The sequence below is a fragment of the Triticum aestivum genome, chromosome 6B, assembly GCF_018294505.1.
Source record: "Triticum aestivum cultivar Chinese Spring chromosome 6B, IWGSC CS RefSeq v2.1, whole genome shotgun sequence".
Lineage (NCBI taxonomy): Eukaryota > Viridiplantae > Streptophyta > Magnoliopsida > Poales > Poaceae > Triticum > Triticum aestivum.
Genome location: NC_057810.1, coordinates 711,076,852 through 711,095,126, shown reverse-complemented (window position 1 = coordinate 711,095,126; position 18,275 = coordinate 711,076,852). Strand labels below are relative to the sequence as shown.

Below are 18,275 nucleotides of genomic sequence, written 5' to 3'. Positions count from 1 at the left end.
TGTATTTGAACGTAGAGCCTATTACACCAGATCATCACGTGGTGTCTCAGCACGAAGAACTTTCGCAACGGTGCATACTCAGGGAGAACACTTCTTGATAATTTAGTAAGAGATCATCTTAAAATGCTACCGTCAATCAAAGCAAGATAAGATGCATAAAGGATAAACATCACGTGCAATCAATATAAGTGATATGATATGGCCATAATCATCTTGTGCTTGTGATCTCCATCTTCGAAGCACCGTCATGATCACCATCGTCACCGGCGTGACACCTTGATCTCCATCGTAGCATCGTTGTCGTCTCGCCAATCTTATGTTTCTATGACTATCGCTACCTCTTAGTGATAAAGTAAAGCATTACAGGACGATTGCATTGCATACAATAAAGCGACAACCATATGGCTCCTGCCAGTTGCCGATAACTCTGTTACAAAACATGATCATCTCATACAATAAAATTTAGCATCATGTCTTGACCATATCACATCACAACATGCCCTGCAAAAACAAGTTAGACGTTCTCTACTTTGTTGTTGCAAGTTTTACGTGGCTGCTACGGGCTTAGCAAGAACCGTTCTTACCTACGCATCAAAACCACAACGATAGTTTGTCAAGTTGGTGTTGTTTTAACCTTCGCAAGGACCGGGCGTAGCCACACTCGGTTCAACTAAAGTTGGAGAAACTGACATCCGCCAGCCACCTGTGTGCAAAGCACATCGGTAGAACCAGTCTCGCGTAAGCGTACGCGTAATGTCGGTCCGGGCCGCTTCATCCAACAATACCGCCGAACCAAAGTATGACATGCTGGTAAGCAGTATGACTTATATCGCCCACAACTCACTTGTGTTCTACTCGTGCATATGACATCTACGCATAAAACCAGGCTCGGATGCCACTGTTGGGGAACACAGTAATTTAGAAAATTTTCCTACGCACATGCAAGATCATGGTGATGCATAGCAACGAGAGGGGAGAGTGTGTCCATGTATCCTCGTAGACCGAAAGCGGAAGCGTTAGAACAACACGGTTGATGTAGTCGTACGTCTTCACGGCCCGACCGATCAAGCACCGAAACTACGACACCTCCGAGTTCTAGCACACGTTCAGCTCGATGACGTCCCTCGAACTCCGATCCAGCCGAGTGTCGAGGGAGAGTTCTGTCAGCACGACGGCGTGGTGATGATCTTGATGTTCTACTATTGCAGGGCTTCGCCTAAGCACCGCTACGATATTATCGAGGTGGACTATGGTGGAGGGGGGCACCGCACACGGCTAAGAGATCCAAGGGGTCAATTGTTGTTCCTTTGGGGTGCCCCCTGCCCCCGTATAGAAAGAAGCAAGGGAGGAGGAGGCCGGCCCTAGGAGGGGCGCGCCAAGGGAGTAGGATTCCTACTCCTAGTAGGAGTAGGTTTCCTTCTTTCCTAGTCCAACTAGGAGAAGGGGGGAAAGGAGGGGAGTGGAGAAGGAAGGGAGAGGGGGGCCGCGCCCCAAACCCCTTGTCCAATTCGGACTGGGCTTGGGAGGGGTGCGCGCCACCTCCTGGCTCCTTCCCACTAAGGTCCATTAAGGCCCAATACTCTTCCCCGTATTCCCGTAACTCTCCGGTACTCTGAAAAATACCTGAATCACTCGGAACCTTTCCGAACTCCGAATATAGTCGTCCAATATATCGATCTTTATGTCTCGGCCATTTCGAGACTCCTCGTCATGTCCCCGATCTCATCCGGGACTCCGAACTCCTTCGGTACATCAAAACTCATAAACTCATAATATAACTGTCATCGAAACCTTAAGCGTGCGGACCCTACGGGTTCGAGAACAATGTAGACATGACCGAGACACGTTTCCGGTCAATAACCAATAGCGGAACCTGGATGCTCATATTGGCTCCTACATATTCTACGAAGATCTTTATCGGTCAAACCGCATAACAACATACGTTGTTCCCTTTGTCATCGGTATGTTACTTGCCCGAGATTCGGTCGTCAGTATCTCAATACCTAGTTCAATCTCGTTACTGGCAAGTCTCTTTACTCGTTACGTAATGTATCATCCCGCAACTAACTCATTAGTCATATTGCTTGCAAGGCTTTATAGTGATGTGCATTACCGAGAGGGCCCAGAGATACTTCTCCGACAATCAGAGTGACAAATCCTAATCTCGAAATACGCCAACCCAACATGTACCTTCGGAGACACCTGTAGAGCTCCTTTATAATCACCCAGTTACGTTGTGACGTTTGGTAGCACACAAAGTGTTCCTCCGATAAACGGGAGTTGCATAATCTCATAGTTGTAGGAACATGTATAAGTCATGAAGAAAGCAATAGCAACATACTAAATGATCAAGTGCTAAGCTAACAGAATGGGTCAAGTCAATCACATCATTCTTCTAATGATGTGATCCCGTTAATCAAATGATAACTCATGTCTATGGTTAGGAAACTTAACCATCTTTGATTAACGAGCTAGTCAAGTAGAGGCATACTAGTGACACTATGTTTGTCTATGTATTCACACATGTATTATGTTTCCGGTTAATACAATTCTAGCATGAATAATAAACAGTTATCATGAAATAAGGAAATAAATAATAACTTTATTATTACCTCTAGGGCATATTTCCTTCAGAGATGTGCTGTAGAGGGGGGCCACGGCAGCGTACCTAGGGTTCCCCCGAGCCGCCCTGGGGATGACGCGGGGGTCGGACGTTAGCAGCAACATGTACAGCTTATAATGGGGGGGGGAATTTCACTTCCCCGGCCTCTGCACCAACTAGGGATGCATACGGACATTTTAGTATGAGTATCAAGATAAACATAGTTCTCGGATTTTTTTTTAAAAAAAATGAGTATCAAGATATTTTTTGATGAATGGTTCCACCACACACCAAACTTGATTCTCAATAAATAAGAGAAACCCCTGTACATCACCTGTCAATTCTGAAAATTAAATTTGGATCGTTAGGCTGCACAACCGCATGCCCAACCATTAAGCCAAGGCTCTCTAGCAGATCTCTTGTATCATGGTACCGTAAAACCATTATAAGGGGAATCTTAAAACTGTTTATGACCGCACATGGTGCGGTAGAACAGATACCGCAAATTTCTACTGTAAAAACGAATATTCCATCCATTGATGCTTTTTTTTATTTTTATTTTCCTCTCTCTTTTTTTCCCATGGGCATCTTCGTCCCCAAAATCACCCGCACAAGCAGCTGACCCCAGTCGTGGGCCTCGTGGCCACTTCAGCAGCTCCATGGTCGTCGGGGCCTGGCGGCAACCTTGAGCCCGCATCCATGGCGAAGCTGCCACGGCCGGCCACCAGAGAGCTAGGAATGTCGGGAATGAGGCGAGGAATGGCGGGGGACGTCGGCCTGCTGGTCGGTGGCGATGGCCGCGGCAGTTGACGTGAAACTTCATTCCGGTCATAATGGGCCATCCATTTTCTTCTCTACTACTACCCACCCCCACGGGAGAAAAATGGAGGTTTCATTTGCTCTAGTATTATGTTTTTTTTTGTGTATGCGGGAAATGAAATGCCATGGCATTGGCATGGGTGAAGAAATCAACATTTTCAAAAAAATACTGAACCCCGTGCCCACCACCGTATATACAGCTGATTTTGATTTAATTTTGTGTCGTTGCTAGTACATACGAGTAGTAGTGTGGTCCGGTGTCTACCTACCCCCACATGACATCGACCAGTACCCCAGTACACCTACTAGTGGCGCGGTTGTACTACTGTAAAAAAAACAGAGCATTTCCACCATCAGAGCAAGGCTTGTTACCGTGGAAAAAAAAACATCTTTTATTCAGAGCAAGCGTACACGAAAGATTTACGTTACTGATAATGCATCCTTTTTTATCCCCCACGAAATTACATTTCTTCAAACTTCTTCCTTGACTGTAAAAATTATTCTTCTGCTGTGGGTCTGCCTTTGCTGCTTGTGAGGATCTATACCTGAGGATGATCGACTTCATTTCACGCCTCTACTTTGCAGCATCCTTGGACAGGAAGTTGTGCGACTGGGTGTGGCGCCCATTGGAGAGCTCGTCCACCGAGTCGCCCCGCTCGAACACGGCCGCCGCGCCCATGCCGGACCCTGCGATCCACGACGACATAGCGTGTTCAGTTACCAGCAACAAACGCGTTATTCTTAACTGTGTGTGTGAGCAGCGAGGTTCAGTTCAGAGGGGAGAGAACGAACCGATGCACATGGTCACCACGCCGAATCTGCAGTCCCTGCCCCGGCGCTTCATTTCGTTCAGAAGCGTAGAGATGCACCGGGCACCTGAGAGAAAGAACAGGCTCACCGGGTTAGTACATTGTTTGCTCATATGATGCGGCGACAGTTTATTTTTCAGCGGTAGAACTTCTGTTGGCACCATCACATTCCAAGGTCAAAAGTGAACAACAGCAGATGTTCAATCAATTACCTGTTGCGCCAAGAGGATGCCCCATAGCGATGGCTCCTCCATTCACGTTCACCTTTGACCGGTCGAGGCCCAGCTTGTTGCAGCAGTAGACAAATTGGGAGGCAAAGGCCTACAAATGGATGAACAGGGCGTCAACAATCGTTACATAGATAAGAGAAAAGCAGGGGTTGTGACAACTGAACATACCTCGTTCAATTCAAAGAGATCAATATCATCAATCTCAAGGCCAGCAGACTTCACTGCAGCAGGTATGGCGACCGCAGGACCGACGCCCATAACAGCTGGATCCACTCCAACAGCAACGAAACTCCTGAAATTATGATTAGAGGAAACACCAATAAAGTCAGTAAAGCAGCAGATGTAGGTAAGGTATTTCTCAAATACCATTCAGAAAACTTGTTAACCAATGTTATTTCTACACATAAGGAGGGAGAGGCAGATGCCGCACCTGAAAACGCCAAGTATAGGGAGCCCCTTGCTCACCGCTACAGATCTCTTCATGAGAAGAACGGCTCCAGCACCATCACTCACTTGGCTAGAATTACCTACATAGGTTTAATAGATAGAATCTTTCAGATACAGACAGACAGACTTCTGTTTGGAACAGTAGTGCCAGCAAAGAGTTCTGAATACCTGCAGTTGTAGTCCCATCCTTCTTAAAAACTGTCTTAAGCTTGGCCAATCCAGATAGCGTGGTCCCTGGCCTAATCCCATCATCCACTGATATCACAACTTTCTTTTCCTCTCCAGTTTTGGGGTCAATAAGCTGCAGAATGAGATGATGTTAGTGATTAATGCTCATATTAAATACTTCTGATAGATAAAAAATATATAGTGCAAAAAAAGGAGCTACGTCGTTTACCTTTGTATGCACCGGAATAATCTCATCCTTGAACTTTCCAGAAGCCGTGGCTGCAGCAGCTCTCGCATGAGACTCAGCCTGTTAAAAGGCAAACTTTAATCACATTTTCATGTGTAGGGCGAAGCAACGGAATTAAAACATGGTGCATATGCCTGAGGAACTCACAGCGGCCTTATCTTGCTCTTCTCTGGTTACACCGTATCGCTGAGCAACATTTTCAGATGTTATTCCCATGGGTAGAAGACAATCCTGTGCTTTCTGTAGTTCAATGACCTGCAAAGAAGAATGTGTTACCAAGGCACAAGCAGAGTAAGTTACATGGAGCAAAGTACAGCGTGCGTCCAGAATCCTTACTCTTGGGTTTACTTGGCCTTCCCAACCAACGGAGTTCACCGACATGGATTCAAGACCTGCACCAATCCCTGTTTTGGACCCAAAAACTGTAGCTCAGCACCTCTAATTTAACTTAAAATAAAGCATCTATGCAGCAAAAGTAGCATAAAGCACATGGTAATTACCTATGTCATAGAAACCAGCTTTTATTGCAGCAGCAACATCTGCTACTGCCTGTAGCCCCGATGAGCATTGGCGGTTCACAGTTCTCACGGGGACGGTCTCTGCATCAGCAGAGAGGGAATTAAGGAAATCGAAATCGCTGTCCGTAAGAAAGAAACCTGTTCTTTCATATGAGGTGGCATATATGATATATGATTCTGACAACACAGTATTTACCAGGAATTCCAGCTAACAGAGATGACGTCCTGCACTCGATCGCACGCTGAGAACCTGGGCCTAGCACCGTCCCGACCACAACGTCGCCGATTTCAGCTGGGTTGATTCCAGTTTTGTCCAGGACAGCCTATACATGGAAATTTGGGAGATCAACAAACTGAGGTATAACGAAGCACTGAACTGAACCACAAAGGGCGGCAGGACGACGAGCGCAAACCTTGAGGACAGGAGTAAGAAGGTCCTCCGGGTACGTGTCCTTGAAGCCCCCTCGCTTGGCCTTGCATATCGGCGTCCGGTAGGCGCTGCGGGTTGTCACGGCAAAGAAGAAGAGAGTAGTAATTAGAGCAAGCATGGCATCCGTTCCATTGTAATCATTCCGTTCCCTGATTTGCATAGCAGCAGGAGGGAACGCTCTGCTTTTCCAGAACCTATGATGTAAACAGTTTGGACGGAAGCTATGATTATGAGCTGGCCGCTGGCAGAGTACAAGATCCGAACTCTGAGCTGTGCACTGTCTGTGGATCAAGCGTTGCTGGTTCTTGTGAAAATAATTGGCACGATCATCTAGCATGCTTGGTGTGCTTGCAAGACAGCACTATAAGACAACAAGATTAATTAGGCTGTGGAAAAAAATGAGCCCCCTGCATATATGACCACCAGCACCTGCAAATCACTCAACTACAGCTGGGGGCTCGGCTGTCTACCGGCTGAAGAAGCAGTGGCTAATTATCTCCGTTGAACCAGACTAAAGGAGTAGAGGATACGAATCGGAACTACTGTAGCATCAATTGGCCTGCCGTTAGCGCACGCTAGACAGATATGCTATTACCAAGAAGAGAATGATTGGATCGGCGGGCGAGTGGGCGGATGAGGGAGGGGAGGATGGGGATGCTTACGCGACGATGACGACGTCGTCCCCGAAGCAGGAGCTCCTCTGGTAGGCGGCGCTGTCCCCGGCCGCGCACGCCGACGCCTGCACGCAAACCAATCAGTCAGCTCGTGGAGGAGGACGAAGAGGGGGAAGAAAAAAAAATCGCGGGGAGGACGAGATCTCACGGATATCCGGGACGGGGCGGCGGAGGAGGAGGGGAGGAGGTGCGCGAGGAGCACGCGCTGCCGGTCGATCGCCTTCTCCATGGAAGAAGAAGCAGGGAGAGATCTCTCGCTCGCGCTGACTGATGATTTTGGGGTCGCGGGAGGGAGGCGTGTTGTTGCTGGGCAGCAATGGGGATGGGGGGAAGGGAGGTCGTTGGCTGGCTGGTTCTTATCGAAACGGGAGAGAGTCGGAAGCGAAAGCGGCTGTTGCACGTAACGTCACGCAACCTTAATTACCGCACCCCGTAGAAGGTTGTGCAAGGTACGTCGCCATGTATGCCACAAGCACGTTCAGACCGGATCAGACGTGCGAGCGATAACAGATTTTGGCCGTATATATACACATTCACCCTCCGTGGAATTTTTCTATTCAGCGCGTGTATATGAGCGCTTTGTGTCTGTACTGATGTTCAAAAAAATATATTCAAAAAAATCAGATCTACTGCAAACTAACCTGTGGTTGGATGGTTAGAGGGACTGTGGTATTCCCAGCCCACCAGGGTTCAAATCCTGGTGCTCGCATTTATTCCTGTGATATACCGGCTCAGTCTTGCGAACGCAAGAGATGATACTACGCATGGCACAAATATACAAGGCGTGGGCATGATGCTCGGAGCATAGAGACATGGGATGCTCGGTCCCTAAACTCGCCCGCCCTAGGAAGCAAGCCCAAAACAAACCAACACGACGACCAACATTGGATAATCGGACATCGGGTTTCCCCCGCTGCTCGAAGAGAGACACAGATGACGCCCATGGCAGCCCTTCCGAGAAGGGTGTGGCACCCGCAGGTGCCGCCGCTGCCGGCATCGAAAGGCCGAGCGAGGATTTCGCCCTGGGCAAGAGCCTGAGCAATCCCAAGCCGTCGGAGCAAGATTTGGGGAAGATGAAGACAAGTCGTCGGTCGGAAACCGCCATCACATGAAAGAAGAAAATGAAACGCTTCCGATATATCATGGACTTTTAAATAGTATGCGTTTGGTGTATAATATAACTTTCAAATAGTATGCTTTTTGGCATATATAACTTGTTGTGCTTCGTCGGCGAGCCAATAGATCCACCTCCATATGCATGCTCCTCGGCCAATCGGTGGGAGGAAGGGGAGTCCTGGTGCCTTGGCTCTGGCCGATAGTTTATGTTAGGTTTTTTTTTCTCGCGGGGGCGGAGCTCGGCGGATTGTGAAGCTTCATCATCAAGTTGGTCTTCCAAGCCACGACCATCCTCGAGTTCATCCACTGGGACGAAGTAGGCGGAGCTCCGACGTAGATTTAGGTCGTCCCTTGGGGCGGTGATGTTAGGGTTTTTCGTTGTACGTGTGTGACAATGAAATCCGATGTCAGGCACTTCAGATTGATTCAGGGATCCAACGGCGTCGATTGCTGCACTGGAGCGCTAGACTTTAGTGCACGTGCACGAAGGCTTCCCTGTTGCCATTTACAAGGTTAAGCCGGCTCCGTTTGGGCAACGGCAACGACAACGCATTGGCGGCTAGTTCTCATGAGAGGCGGTGGTGCAAGGTCCTCTATAACTTTTTTATTTGTTTGAGGTGCTTTGTACTTCCTAGAGCATCTAGACCAGACCCACCCACTCCCCCCCCCCCATACACACCTATTCCCTAAATGTTTGGTGGACTGGCCCGGGCAAAAAAATGTCACCCAACCAGACACGCCACTTCCTCTCTAAACGTCCGGGTAGACAGTCTGGATAAAAAATGCCACCCAACCGGACCCCCCCCATACACACTTATTCCCTAAATGTTTGGTGGACTGGCCCGGGCAAAAAAATGTCACCCAACCAGACACGCCACTTCCTCCCTAAACGTCCGGGCAGACAACCTGGATAAAAATGCCACCCAACCGGACCCCCCCCAACCACACTTATTCCCTAAATGTTTGGTGGACTTGCCCGGGCAAAAAAAACGTCACCCAACCAGACACGCCACTTCCTCTCTAAACGTCCGGGCAGACAGCCTGGATAAAAAATGCCACCCAACCGGACCCCCCCCCCCATACACACTTATTCCCTAAATGTTTGGTGGACTGGCCCGGGCAAAAAAATGTCACCCAACCAGACACGCCACTTCCTCTCTAAACGTCCGGGCAGACAGCCTGGCCAAGAAATGCCACCCAACCGGAACCCCCCCCCCCACACACACACTTCCTCCCTAAACGTCTCGGCGGACAGCCCATAGGGCCTGACAAAAAAAATGCAAACCCAGGGTCTGGACAAAAAAGAAAAAGGCACCCAAAAGACGCCCCCCCAAACCCAGCCAACATCCATGCAGTGTTGCACCCTCTCATACCTATCCCATATGTGGGGCAGATATGGGAACGCCCAGACACGTCCTTCATGTCAAATACGACAAGTCAGACCCATACCAAATCCCTCCAAATTGACCAAGTCCACCAAATCAACCGCCATGCTCTCGTGTTCGTCCTCCCTTTACCGCCCCTGACATGGCTCTCCTCCACCCTCGATTCACCTATGTGCCTTCATCCTCGTCCATCGTCCTAGATGTCGATCCCCACTACCCCCCTCCCCCCCCCCCACCGCCATGAAGGATAGCTCGGCGGAGTCCGCGGGAGTCTCGGGCATTGCGACAACCCGGAGACTATCACTGTGGAGGGAGGGGCGTGCCTGACAACGCTTCTGTGAAGCTATGGAGAAGTAGGCCTTCAACATGGACTTGGCCGTGCCCGGTCCGTCTGCGAGAAGGTACCCACCCTCGGTTGCGCTCTCGCAATGGCCGAACATCACCGATGCCTGGAAGCATGAGGAAGCGGGCATCTCTCTATGTATGAATTGTGGTTTATTTTGGTTCGTTGAATTTGGTGCTGAACTATATGATCCACGTGCGTGTCCTTACATGAAAGTGAGGTTTGAATTTGAAAGGTGTGACAGGCGGGGCGGACAAATGAGGGGACTTGCGGCACTATGTGCGCGCAGACGTTTAGGATGTCGGATTTGCCCAATACGATTATACATGTTCATAAATCTGGTCATTTTTCGCAAAAAAGAAAAGCTTAACGCAAACACCAGGGGAGGGGGCACTATGCCGTGCCAGAGGGAGCATGAGCTCCCCTTTTTTGTTCGAGTAGGTATGTGCCCGTTTGTTGAGGCCAAATACTTTTTAACGCAATAAGATAACCATATGGGACAAGTCTTGATGCAAAACATATACTTCCTCCCTTCCTAAATATAAGTCTTTGTAGAGTTTCCACTATGAACCACATACGGATGTATATAGATGCATTTTAAGTGTAGATTCATTCATTTTGCTCCGTATGTAGTCGACCTAGTGAAATCTCTATAAAGACTTATATTTAGGAACGGAGGGAGTACATAAAATAAGATTATGTTTTGTTTGTAAAGCATAGATTTTATGTCATTGCTTAAACTGATAAATAGATATATGCCCGTGAGTCCGTGATGATCTGCCTTATTGATTACCAAAGATAAAGATTGACCATTTTTATTTGTTCACAAACAGTGAAATTATTGCTATTTATTGGGTTAAAAAAGTGTCTGATCGGTACCAAGTTTTATCATAGAAAATAATTTATTTACGGACCATGAATTTATTGCTATTCAATATTTATTATTGGGTTGCCAAAGATGTCTTACCGGTACCAGCTTTACCATAGGACATAATTTATTTACGGACCATGAATTTATTGCTATACCAAACATTGATCTGATTTATTGGGTTTTCAAAGATTGGTTTGATGAAACCAGACAGGGGTGGAAAACCGAGAAAAACCGGTGAAAGGTGGGGAGGACGGATGAAGAGGTGGTGTGAAGAAAAATTAACAAAAGATGAAACCTTACGTTCTTTTTAACCACAGCAAGTATAGTATAATAATATACCTATAATTAGTATAGAGATAGAGAAAACCACCGACATAATAAAAAAAGTAGGAGACCGTTTCTTCGTCTGGATATACCACTATGTCGATCCGTATCCACATGGGCTGAACCGCCGTCACCAGTCAGGCGTCAGGTCTGACGCCTTCCCCAATTGGCCTTTCCTGAACCAGCTCTATCTGCCGGCCGAGCTTCACTGTACGCCCCCCTCTAGATCATCATCATCATAATGGTAATGTTCTCATACACATTGCCATTTCTATGCTACATATATCATCATACCAACACCGCAAAGGTGCAAACGTGTATGCTCCAAAATGGGCCAAGCAAAACCTATTTCCTGAGCAGAGAAATGTTGGCATACATTGCCATTTCTGTGCTACATCACACCAACACCGGAAACAACCAAAATGGGCCAAGCAAAACCTATTTCCTGAGCACCACCACATCCCTCCCTCTCATAGACATCATCATGAGACAGACAGACAGACAGACAGACAGGCAAAGAGTTTGCCTCATCTTCATACCATCATAAATTTTCTAGTTACATACACCGAACAGATTGGTCCTCAAACCCAGACAGAACCGGCACCAGGTTTTGGCTGACTGACAATCTACTAAGATAGAAACCATACATAACAGTCGCAGAACAAGACGCGGCCCAGACCCGCTCCGGGGTCTCTGCGCACCCTAGGTACACACATTGCCATTTGACTCTCATCCAGCAACACCAGGCGCACGCATTTGCTTCGTTTCTCTTTCTCTCTTCTTTTTTTTTTTACACGGGGAGGATGGACGGATCGGTCGGTCTAGTCTCGGCCTTCCTCCTCGTCGCGCTTGGCGTGGTGCACGGTCCAGTAGGCCTGCGCCGCCAGCACGCGGTCCAGGAGGCCCTGCGGCGGGATCGCCCTCCCCCGCCGCAGCTGCGGGGGGATGCTCGCCGTGTGCACCAGGTTCTTCCACTTGTCCTGGTCCACCAAAAAAGACATTTCAGCGGGTTTTAACAACGAATAACAGGGTTTCTGTGTTATACTATCACGCTATGATCTGACAGAGGAGTAAAATCCAATGCTTCATCCACACTGGCAGAAAGATACGCATGGCAAACAAGTGGCTAGCTACAGGGGAGCATCGGGCGGCGGGGTGATTAGCGCTGGAATGGAGCAGTGCCAGGATCAAAAGATGGTGATGGCTAGCGGCTCTGAGGTTTTTTCCACTGAGCCGTTTTCGAGGGATTACCTTGAGGTCGACGTAGGTCCTCTCCTCGTTGTCGCGAAACGCATGGTTCTTGACGTTTTTCCACCTGGAAGGGAAGAGATAAAGATGGGTCACATGAGACAAAATGGTGTGATCTGCGCTGACCCTGTGATGGAAGAACTATCCTGGGCACAAACAAACCTGCCGAACCCAAGCAGCTCCACAGCTTCCACCAGTAGCTCCACCTCAGCAACGGAGAAGGGCCTCCGCTTACGCCTTTGCCCGAAATCCCTCTGTCTTGACCTGGGAACAACTGGCACGATGGCCAGCGCATCTGGGTTTGAAGTCCCATAGGGGACGATCGCTTGGCAGATTTCTGACCTGACTTGCGCAGCCCCTTCACAGGGATAATCACCCAGAGTGCAGCTTATAAAAGGCTGTTCGAACTTTATCCTGGAAAATGGTGGAGTATAGGAAATCCTTAGATGAGCATAAACATCAGAGATCAAGCAAAATGATATTTCGAAACATCTGCAAAGCATCTTGATAATGTTTTTCTTCTTTCTGATCAGTAAACCTGATGCGAATCTCCAGTATAATAGTGCGAGAAGAGGTGGCTTTATGGGTAACTTACTTCGATAGCGGATTCACAACAGATGGACCAGCGGAGTCCATCTCTTCAGGTGCTAGTCCTGAAGGACGAGAATCTTGCTTAGCTTCACATTCCAGTGTGAAGCCTATGCTATCTGGTTTTGCCCCGTGGCAAATCCCAGCCTGATGAAGCGTCTTATTGTCATCTTGAATGATCTCCCCTTGAAGTAGCACACTGACACTGAGGCTGCCTTCAATTTTACTAGTAACAGCATCCATTACAATTCTCTGAAGAAGGTAACAGCAACAAATATTTTAGGTGCAGAGCAATTATGGTAATACATCAAGACAAAGAAAAATGCCACTAAATTTTTCCATGTTGGATAGATCAAAATTACTGCTAAAATGCATCATCCTTTTAGTATACAACAATATTTTAGATTGCTGGAATTTTAAAAACCAGTCAGCTAGATATCAGCGGTAATGTGTTCTTAATTCTGAAATGCAACACCAACGTGGAACAGGGAATGCCAGATCTGCCCACTGGTTTTCCACAAACAACTATTGGAGATAATATTACTGATAATAGATTACTGACAGCAAAGAATAAAGAGAATATCCTGCTAGACACATTGAGTGTATGGTTGCTAACAAGTCAATAATTATTTTATAAATTTGATGCACATATAGTGTTTTACCTTCAATGAACCAACTGTTGCATTTTCAGGGACCTCAATTGATAGCTCAGGAATGTTGAAAGACTTGATGATGAACTTGACTGGAAATAAACGAAAAGAATAGTAAGTCATCATGTCGAAGAATCACATAATGATTCCATGTACGTAAATACTACAGAAAATATCCAGGATTACCATTACAGCCCTCAGAAGCACATGGCTTTCTTTGACTGGACTCAGAAGCACAAGTTGGATCCTGACCTCCCCTGGAGCATGATGTCCCACTGGCTGGAAATGGCAACCAGCATTTTACTTTAGGAAGTATACCAAAACAGGAAGTGAAGCTATCCAATACTGTGCATCAAATGCTAAGCTGTACCAACTGTGTAAAATGTTACAATTGAATAATACTAAGCAATTTGTGCCCTTTAAATACCAGGCAAAATGGCAATACAAGTATTTTGGATCGGAGGGAGTACATACTTTCAGTTAGGACCCCTTCATCAGATGGCTGTGCAGAGTAGCATTCAACTACTTTTTTTGTCTTGAGCATCCGTTGCATCTGCGCCCTTCGACGTGTAGCGGATATCTTCTTTCCACCGAACTTGCTACCTTTAAAAAAAATAACACTATTCAGCACAATTCCAGCTATAACTAGCGGAAATGATATATTTTTTTAGCTGAACCTGCAAGTGGTTGATTTTCATTTCCTCTACAGCTCCACAGTTTCCATAAGAAATGAACTCTTGCTACTCTATATCATTTTTTCCCATATCATGGTAAATGATATCGAGTAGCAAAAGAAATATCCTTCTTTTTATGGAAACTACTGAGCTGTGGAGGACATAAAGATCAACTCAAAATACCTTTATTAGGCAGCTCTCCACACATCTTATTACGAGCTGCCTTCCTCATCCTGGTGGACAACAATCTCCTTGTTCTACAGTCACCTTTATATGACAAATGCCCACCCTTACTTCCTGAGGTGCTTGGATGCACACACCTGGTGGATTTTTCATCATTATCTATATCTGCAGCATGCTGCACTTGAACCGGATAGAATGGTGAAGAGTTATGGCCATTGTCATGGCCACCCAAGTGCACTCCTGAGCTACTCTCAGAATTAAGCACAGAAGGTTTGATATCCAGATCCATGGTGTCAACCAAACCATGCAGAGCTGCGGCATTGCCATCTACCAGACTTCCGATTATTGCAGGTGTGGCTTGATGCACTTGCTTAACGTCTGCTGATGTCGGGAAACAAGGATGGCATACCCCAATAGTTCCATACTCTGGAATTGTGCCAAGACCACAATCCAACAGAGATGGTTTTGTACAACTAACCAATGAGCCCTCAGCAAACACATCTGGCTTCTTTTCTATCAGCGGCTCTGCTGCTGCATCAGCAACGTTTTGGGTCAATAAGTTGTCCGCATCTGCCTTTTCTATTAGTGACCCTTCTACTGTATCAGCAACATTTTGGGTCGATAAGTCCTCTGTCTTGCGTATGCTAGTTTCTCCGAGAGGGGCACAGATACAATCACAGCCCACTGTATATCCTCTGCAGCAATCATTCTCCAATGCTGTGCTATTGAGCTGCGGGGCTTCATGAAATTGTTCTGCTTTAACAGCTGCCCTGTCTGAATTATGACTTGCTGCCGCTACATCTTGGTCGCTTTCGGTGGAATAATCATCCTCATCTGAGGACAAGGATTCTGCAACTGTGGCGAGCAGATCAAGAGCGTACATCTGCTTTTTCTTTAACCTCGCGGAGCGCTTCACCTGGAAAGATTACAATTGGCCATCAATACAGACCCAAATTGCATTTCCAAGAAAGCTTAATACGGAATCAAATATGTATAAGAGCCTGTCACAAAAGAAAAGCTGTGTACCGGAGCCAGAGTCGTGTCCCGTCGCTTGCGAGGTCGCCGGACGACGGATCCTCCCTCGGACTTCTTCCGGAACACCATTTCTTGGCCTGAAATGGAGAACAGAGCGCTCACCGAGCAGCCAGGGGCGGATCTCCGGGAATTGGGCAGGTCGGTGGGGTTTATCCAATCGTGGGACGAAATCGAACAAGCAAAGCCCGTACCTTTGGAGCCCAATGGGCAAAGACTGCCGGCGGGGCGGAGGGGGGGCGTGAGCGGCGGAGCGCGCGATGAAGCGCGCGGCGGCAGCCGGCAGGGGACGGAGATTCAGAGCCGCGTCTGGTACGACGGGGCCGGTGGGTCGGGGCAGGAGCCCGTCGCGGGGCGGAGGGGGGGGGCACGCCGATCCGATCTGGCCTCCGGGCAGGGGGAGGGGGGAGGGGGCGGAGGGCGGAGGAGGGCCTCGCCGCCCGAGCTCTCGCCGGGGCCGGACGGGGGATGGCGGAGGAGAGGAACGGGTAAAACCCTGTGAACTCGGATGATTTGGTTTTTGGGCCTGTGTGTGTGGGTGGTTTTTGTTCTCGCTGCTTCCCGATTGCTTCTACCCTTGTAGTAAAACCCTAGCACCACTTTCCCCTACTTTTATCCACCAAAACCCCGCTCGCTCCTCTGCCCCCGCCCACCGGGTGATTCCAGATCTGTGTGCTGTATCTATCCACTGCCGTTACAATTTGGAGAAGCAATAGAGACTTGGCGGTATCTGGAGCAGACCGGGTCGTGTATCTAGACATTGTTGCTATAAATTGAAGAAATGGCAGAGATTGATCGTATCGTGGAGCGGATCGGGAGTCGTATCTACACACTGCCGTTACGAGTCGGAGAAACAATGAAGATTTGGTCATAGATCGGGTGATTTATCTACACACAGCCATTACAAGTTGAAGAAATAATAGGATTTGGTCGTATCGTGGAGCGCAACTTACTCCTGTGCTAACAAAGACAGCTGTGAAGGGAATTTTTGTAGAAAAAGAGGGATAATGTGACAATTGTAGTTGGTAGAAGTATTACTATGTGTCTAAATATGACCTTAACCTCCAAGCCTACCTTGAAATGTTTTTTTGCTTGAGTTGCAAAGTGAAAGTGAATGACCACCATATGAGACTTATATAGGTCAAGAGTATTTGGAAATACCAAGCCTACCCTTAAGATAGAGAAAAAGTACATGCTTGGTGGGAAACAAAATTCGTGCTTAATGGTGGACTACGAAGGTGAGAGGGTGCCTTGGCCTGTGGTGGACCAAGACAATGCACCTCCCTCTAAATGAGCCTCTTTACACTAGAGCATTTTACAGATTACAAAACTTGTGGAGGCATGACTACTTTTAAGTCTCCCTTTGTCCCTCTTCATCGCCCACCCTTGGGGACACGGGGGAACTCCAGCTGCCACCGCCATTAGGCCCTCCTTCCTTCTCTTCTCTCGATGCGCCGCCATCAGAGAGCCACCTGCGGAGCCCGGGAGGGCGCCAGGGAAGGTGGTGATAGGACATTTCTTTTGGTTGTGTCTTGCGAGTAGGCTCGCCTGGTGATGCGGGGCCAAAGGTGGTGTACAGGCGAGCGTCGGGCACAGAGGTGCGGCGGTGTGGTGCTGCGCCGTGATATTGGTGTAAGTGCATCTAGTGCCACTCCTAGTTGGTTTTGGAGTATTGACGACAAACGTGGTTGAGGGACTAATGTGTTTGTGAGAATTGCAAGATAACACAGGTAGTGTCCCTCATTGATTCGGTTTACCTACCAGAGATGACCCCTAAAAATGTGTGAAGACATTGAAGACAACGGTGGTACATGAAGACATTCACAACGAAGATTGTGACACGTGAAGCCATTCACTTGAAGACTATGGAGTGCGAAGACACAGTTGTTTTGTAGTTTCCTTTTCTTCTTTATTGAGTCATAGGAACCACCGTACTATTAAGTGGGGTCCAAGTGAACAAAGTCAGAGTGACTGATGTGATGCTCAACCAAATCATATGTCTTCGAGCGAAGACAATGAGAGCAAATCTTATCCAGAGTTGGATGAGTCAGCTTTGCTTATAGCCCAAGCCAAGCTGTCGCGTGTGTTTGAAATCTAACCGTTGGACATGTGTCAGTTCCTTAGTGACCCAGGGTCATTTCAGACATATCAGGCCGGGTTGCCTCCTGGCTATAAATAGACCACCCCCTACACCATAAATTGGTGGCTGCTCCGAGTTACTGCACGAATTTTATCGTTTGAGAGCAACCCACCTTCGAAGCATTTGAGAGAGAAATCCTTGCGAGGACAAAGCCCAAAATGCCCAGAGCCAAAGAGTGTTAGGCATCACTTAAGTCTTTCTGTCCGAGTGATCTGAAGACTTGTTACACTTGAGGTTTGTGAATCCTCTAGTTGATTAGGCGTCCCGTTCTGAGCATCCACGAGTCATTGTGGATTGCCGGTGAATGAAGTCTGTGAAGGTTTAGAAGTCTACCTCGAAGACTTACCAGAGTGATTGGGCGAGGAATGGGTGTCCTTAGCTCAAGGGGAATAAGGTGAAGACATAGTCTTCTGAGTTAAATCTCAGCCTCCCCAACCAGACGTACAGTTGTCACAGCAACTAGAACTGGTCTACCAAATCCTTGTCTTCGTCAAGCTACTGGTTCTATCCTCTACTCTCCTTACTTTACAGTTGTCTTCGTGAAGTCATTACTTGCCTATCTGATCTGTTTGACTTCACTCTGTGAAGACTATTATCTGTTTAGCTTCGTACTATCTTCCTTTCTGATCCTGTCTACCTAGTTGCAGTTAGTCTTCGTGCTTTCATTGTATTGTATGTTTGACTAATGCTTGCCTAGTGTAGTTTTCATTCCGTTGCTTACTATATAGGCTTTGCTTACATGTTTGTCTTCAAAGCAACCATGTTTTGAAGACTTTC

At 47.6% G+C, this 18,275-nt stretch overlaps 2 protein-coding genes across 3 annotated transcripts; both read right to left on the bottom strand.

The window, feature by feature from the left end:
* Nucleotides 1-3,795: 3,795 nt before the first annotated feature.
* On the bottom strand, nucleotides 3,796-7,392 carry LOC123139876 (3-ketoacyl-CoA thiolase 2, peroxisomal). Of its 2 annotated transcripts, XM_044559570.1 has the most exons (14): nucleotides 7,093-7,392; nucleotides 6,933-7,009; nucleotides 6,254-6,338; nucleotides 6,037-6,163; nucleotides 5,823-5,921; nucleotides 5,659-5,726; nucleotides 5,470-5,577; nucleotides 5,305-5,382; nucleotides 5,076-5,208; nucleotides 4,891-4,987; nucleotides 4,629-4,752; nucleotides 4,443-4,551; nucleotides 4,214-4,297; nucleotides 3,796-4,108 (listed from the first exon to the last, which is right to left on the bottom strand). In XM_044559570.1, exons 1-14 carry the CDS (start codon nucleotides 7,171-7,173, stop codon nucleotides 3,996-3,998), a joined length of 1,383 nt encoding a protein of 460 aa, XP_044415505.1. In that variant the 5' UTR covers nucleotides 7,174-7,392; the 3' UTR covers nucleotides 3,796-3,995. The 2 variants fall into 2 exon arrangements, with proteins under 2 accessions (XP_044415505.1, XP_044415504.1); XM_044559569.1 differs by having other exon boundaries at nucleotides 5,470-5,726.
* Nucleotides 7,393-11,424: 4,032 nt separating this feature from the next.
* On the bottom strand, nucleotides 11,425-15,846 carry LOC123139875 (telomere-binding protein 1). The gene is made up of 10 exons (XM_044559568.1): nucleotides 15,553-15,846; nucleotides 15,353-15,438; nucleotides 14,327-15,242; nucleotides 13,944-14,072; nucleotides 13,656-13,748; nucleotides 13,482-13,561; nucleotides 12,827-13,071; nucleotides 12,394-12,645; nucleotides 12,235-12,298; nucleotides 11,425-11,963 (listed from the first exon to the last, which is right to left on the bottom strand). Exons 2-10 carry the CDS (start codon nucleotides 15,428-15,430, stop codon nucleotides 11,805-11,807), a joined length of 2,016 nt encoding a protein of 671 aa, XP_044415503.1. The 5' UTR covers nucleotides 15,431-15,438; nucleotides 15,553-15,846; the 3' UTR covers nucleotides 11,425-11,804.
* Between the last annotated feature and the right edge of the window lie 2,429 nt (nucleotides 15,847-18,275).

What these genes read in the sequence shown, in the direction of transcription:
- LOC123139876 (XM_044559569.1), bottom strand. Translation starts at nt 7,173, where the DNA reads ATGGAGAAGGCGATCGACCGGCAGCGCGTGCTCCTCGCGCACCTCCTC. An exon ending in AAGAGCAAGATAAGGCCGCT is followed by an intron (nt 5,383 to 5,469) that starts GTGAGTTCCTCA and finishes GCCTTTTAACAG; the next exon opens with GCTGAGTCTCATGCGAGAGC. An exon ending in TTATTCCGGTGCATACAAAG is followed by an intron (nt 5,209 to 5,304) that starts GTAAACGACGTA and finishes CTCATTCTGCAG; the next exon opens with CTTATTGACCCCAAAACTGG.
- LOC123139875 (XM_044559568.1), bottom strand. Translation starts at nt 15,430, where the DNA reads ATGGTGTTCCGGAAGAAGTCCGAGGGAGGATCCGTCGTCCGGCGACCT. An exon ending in TGGAGAGCTGCCTAATAAAG is followed by an intron (nt 14,073 to 14,326) that starts GTATTTTGAGTT and finishes TTTTTTTTAAAG; the next exon opens with GTAGCAAGTTCGGTGGAAAG. An exon ending in TGCTTCTGAGGGCTGTAATG is followed by an intron (nt 13,562 to 13,655) that starts GTAATCCTGGAT and finishes GTTTATTTCCAG; the next exon opens with TCAAGTTCATCATCAAGTCT.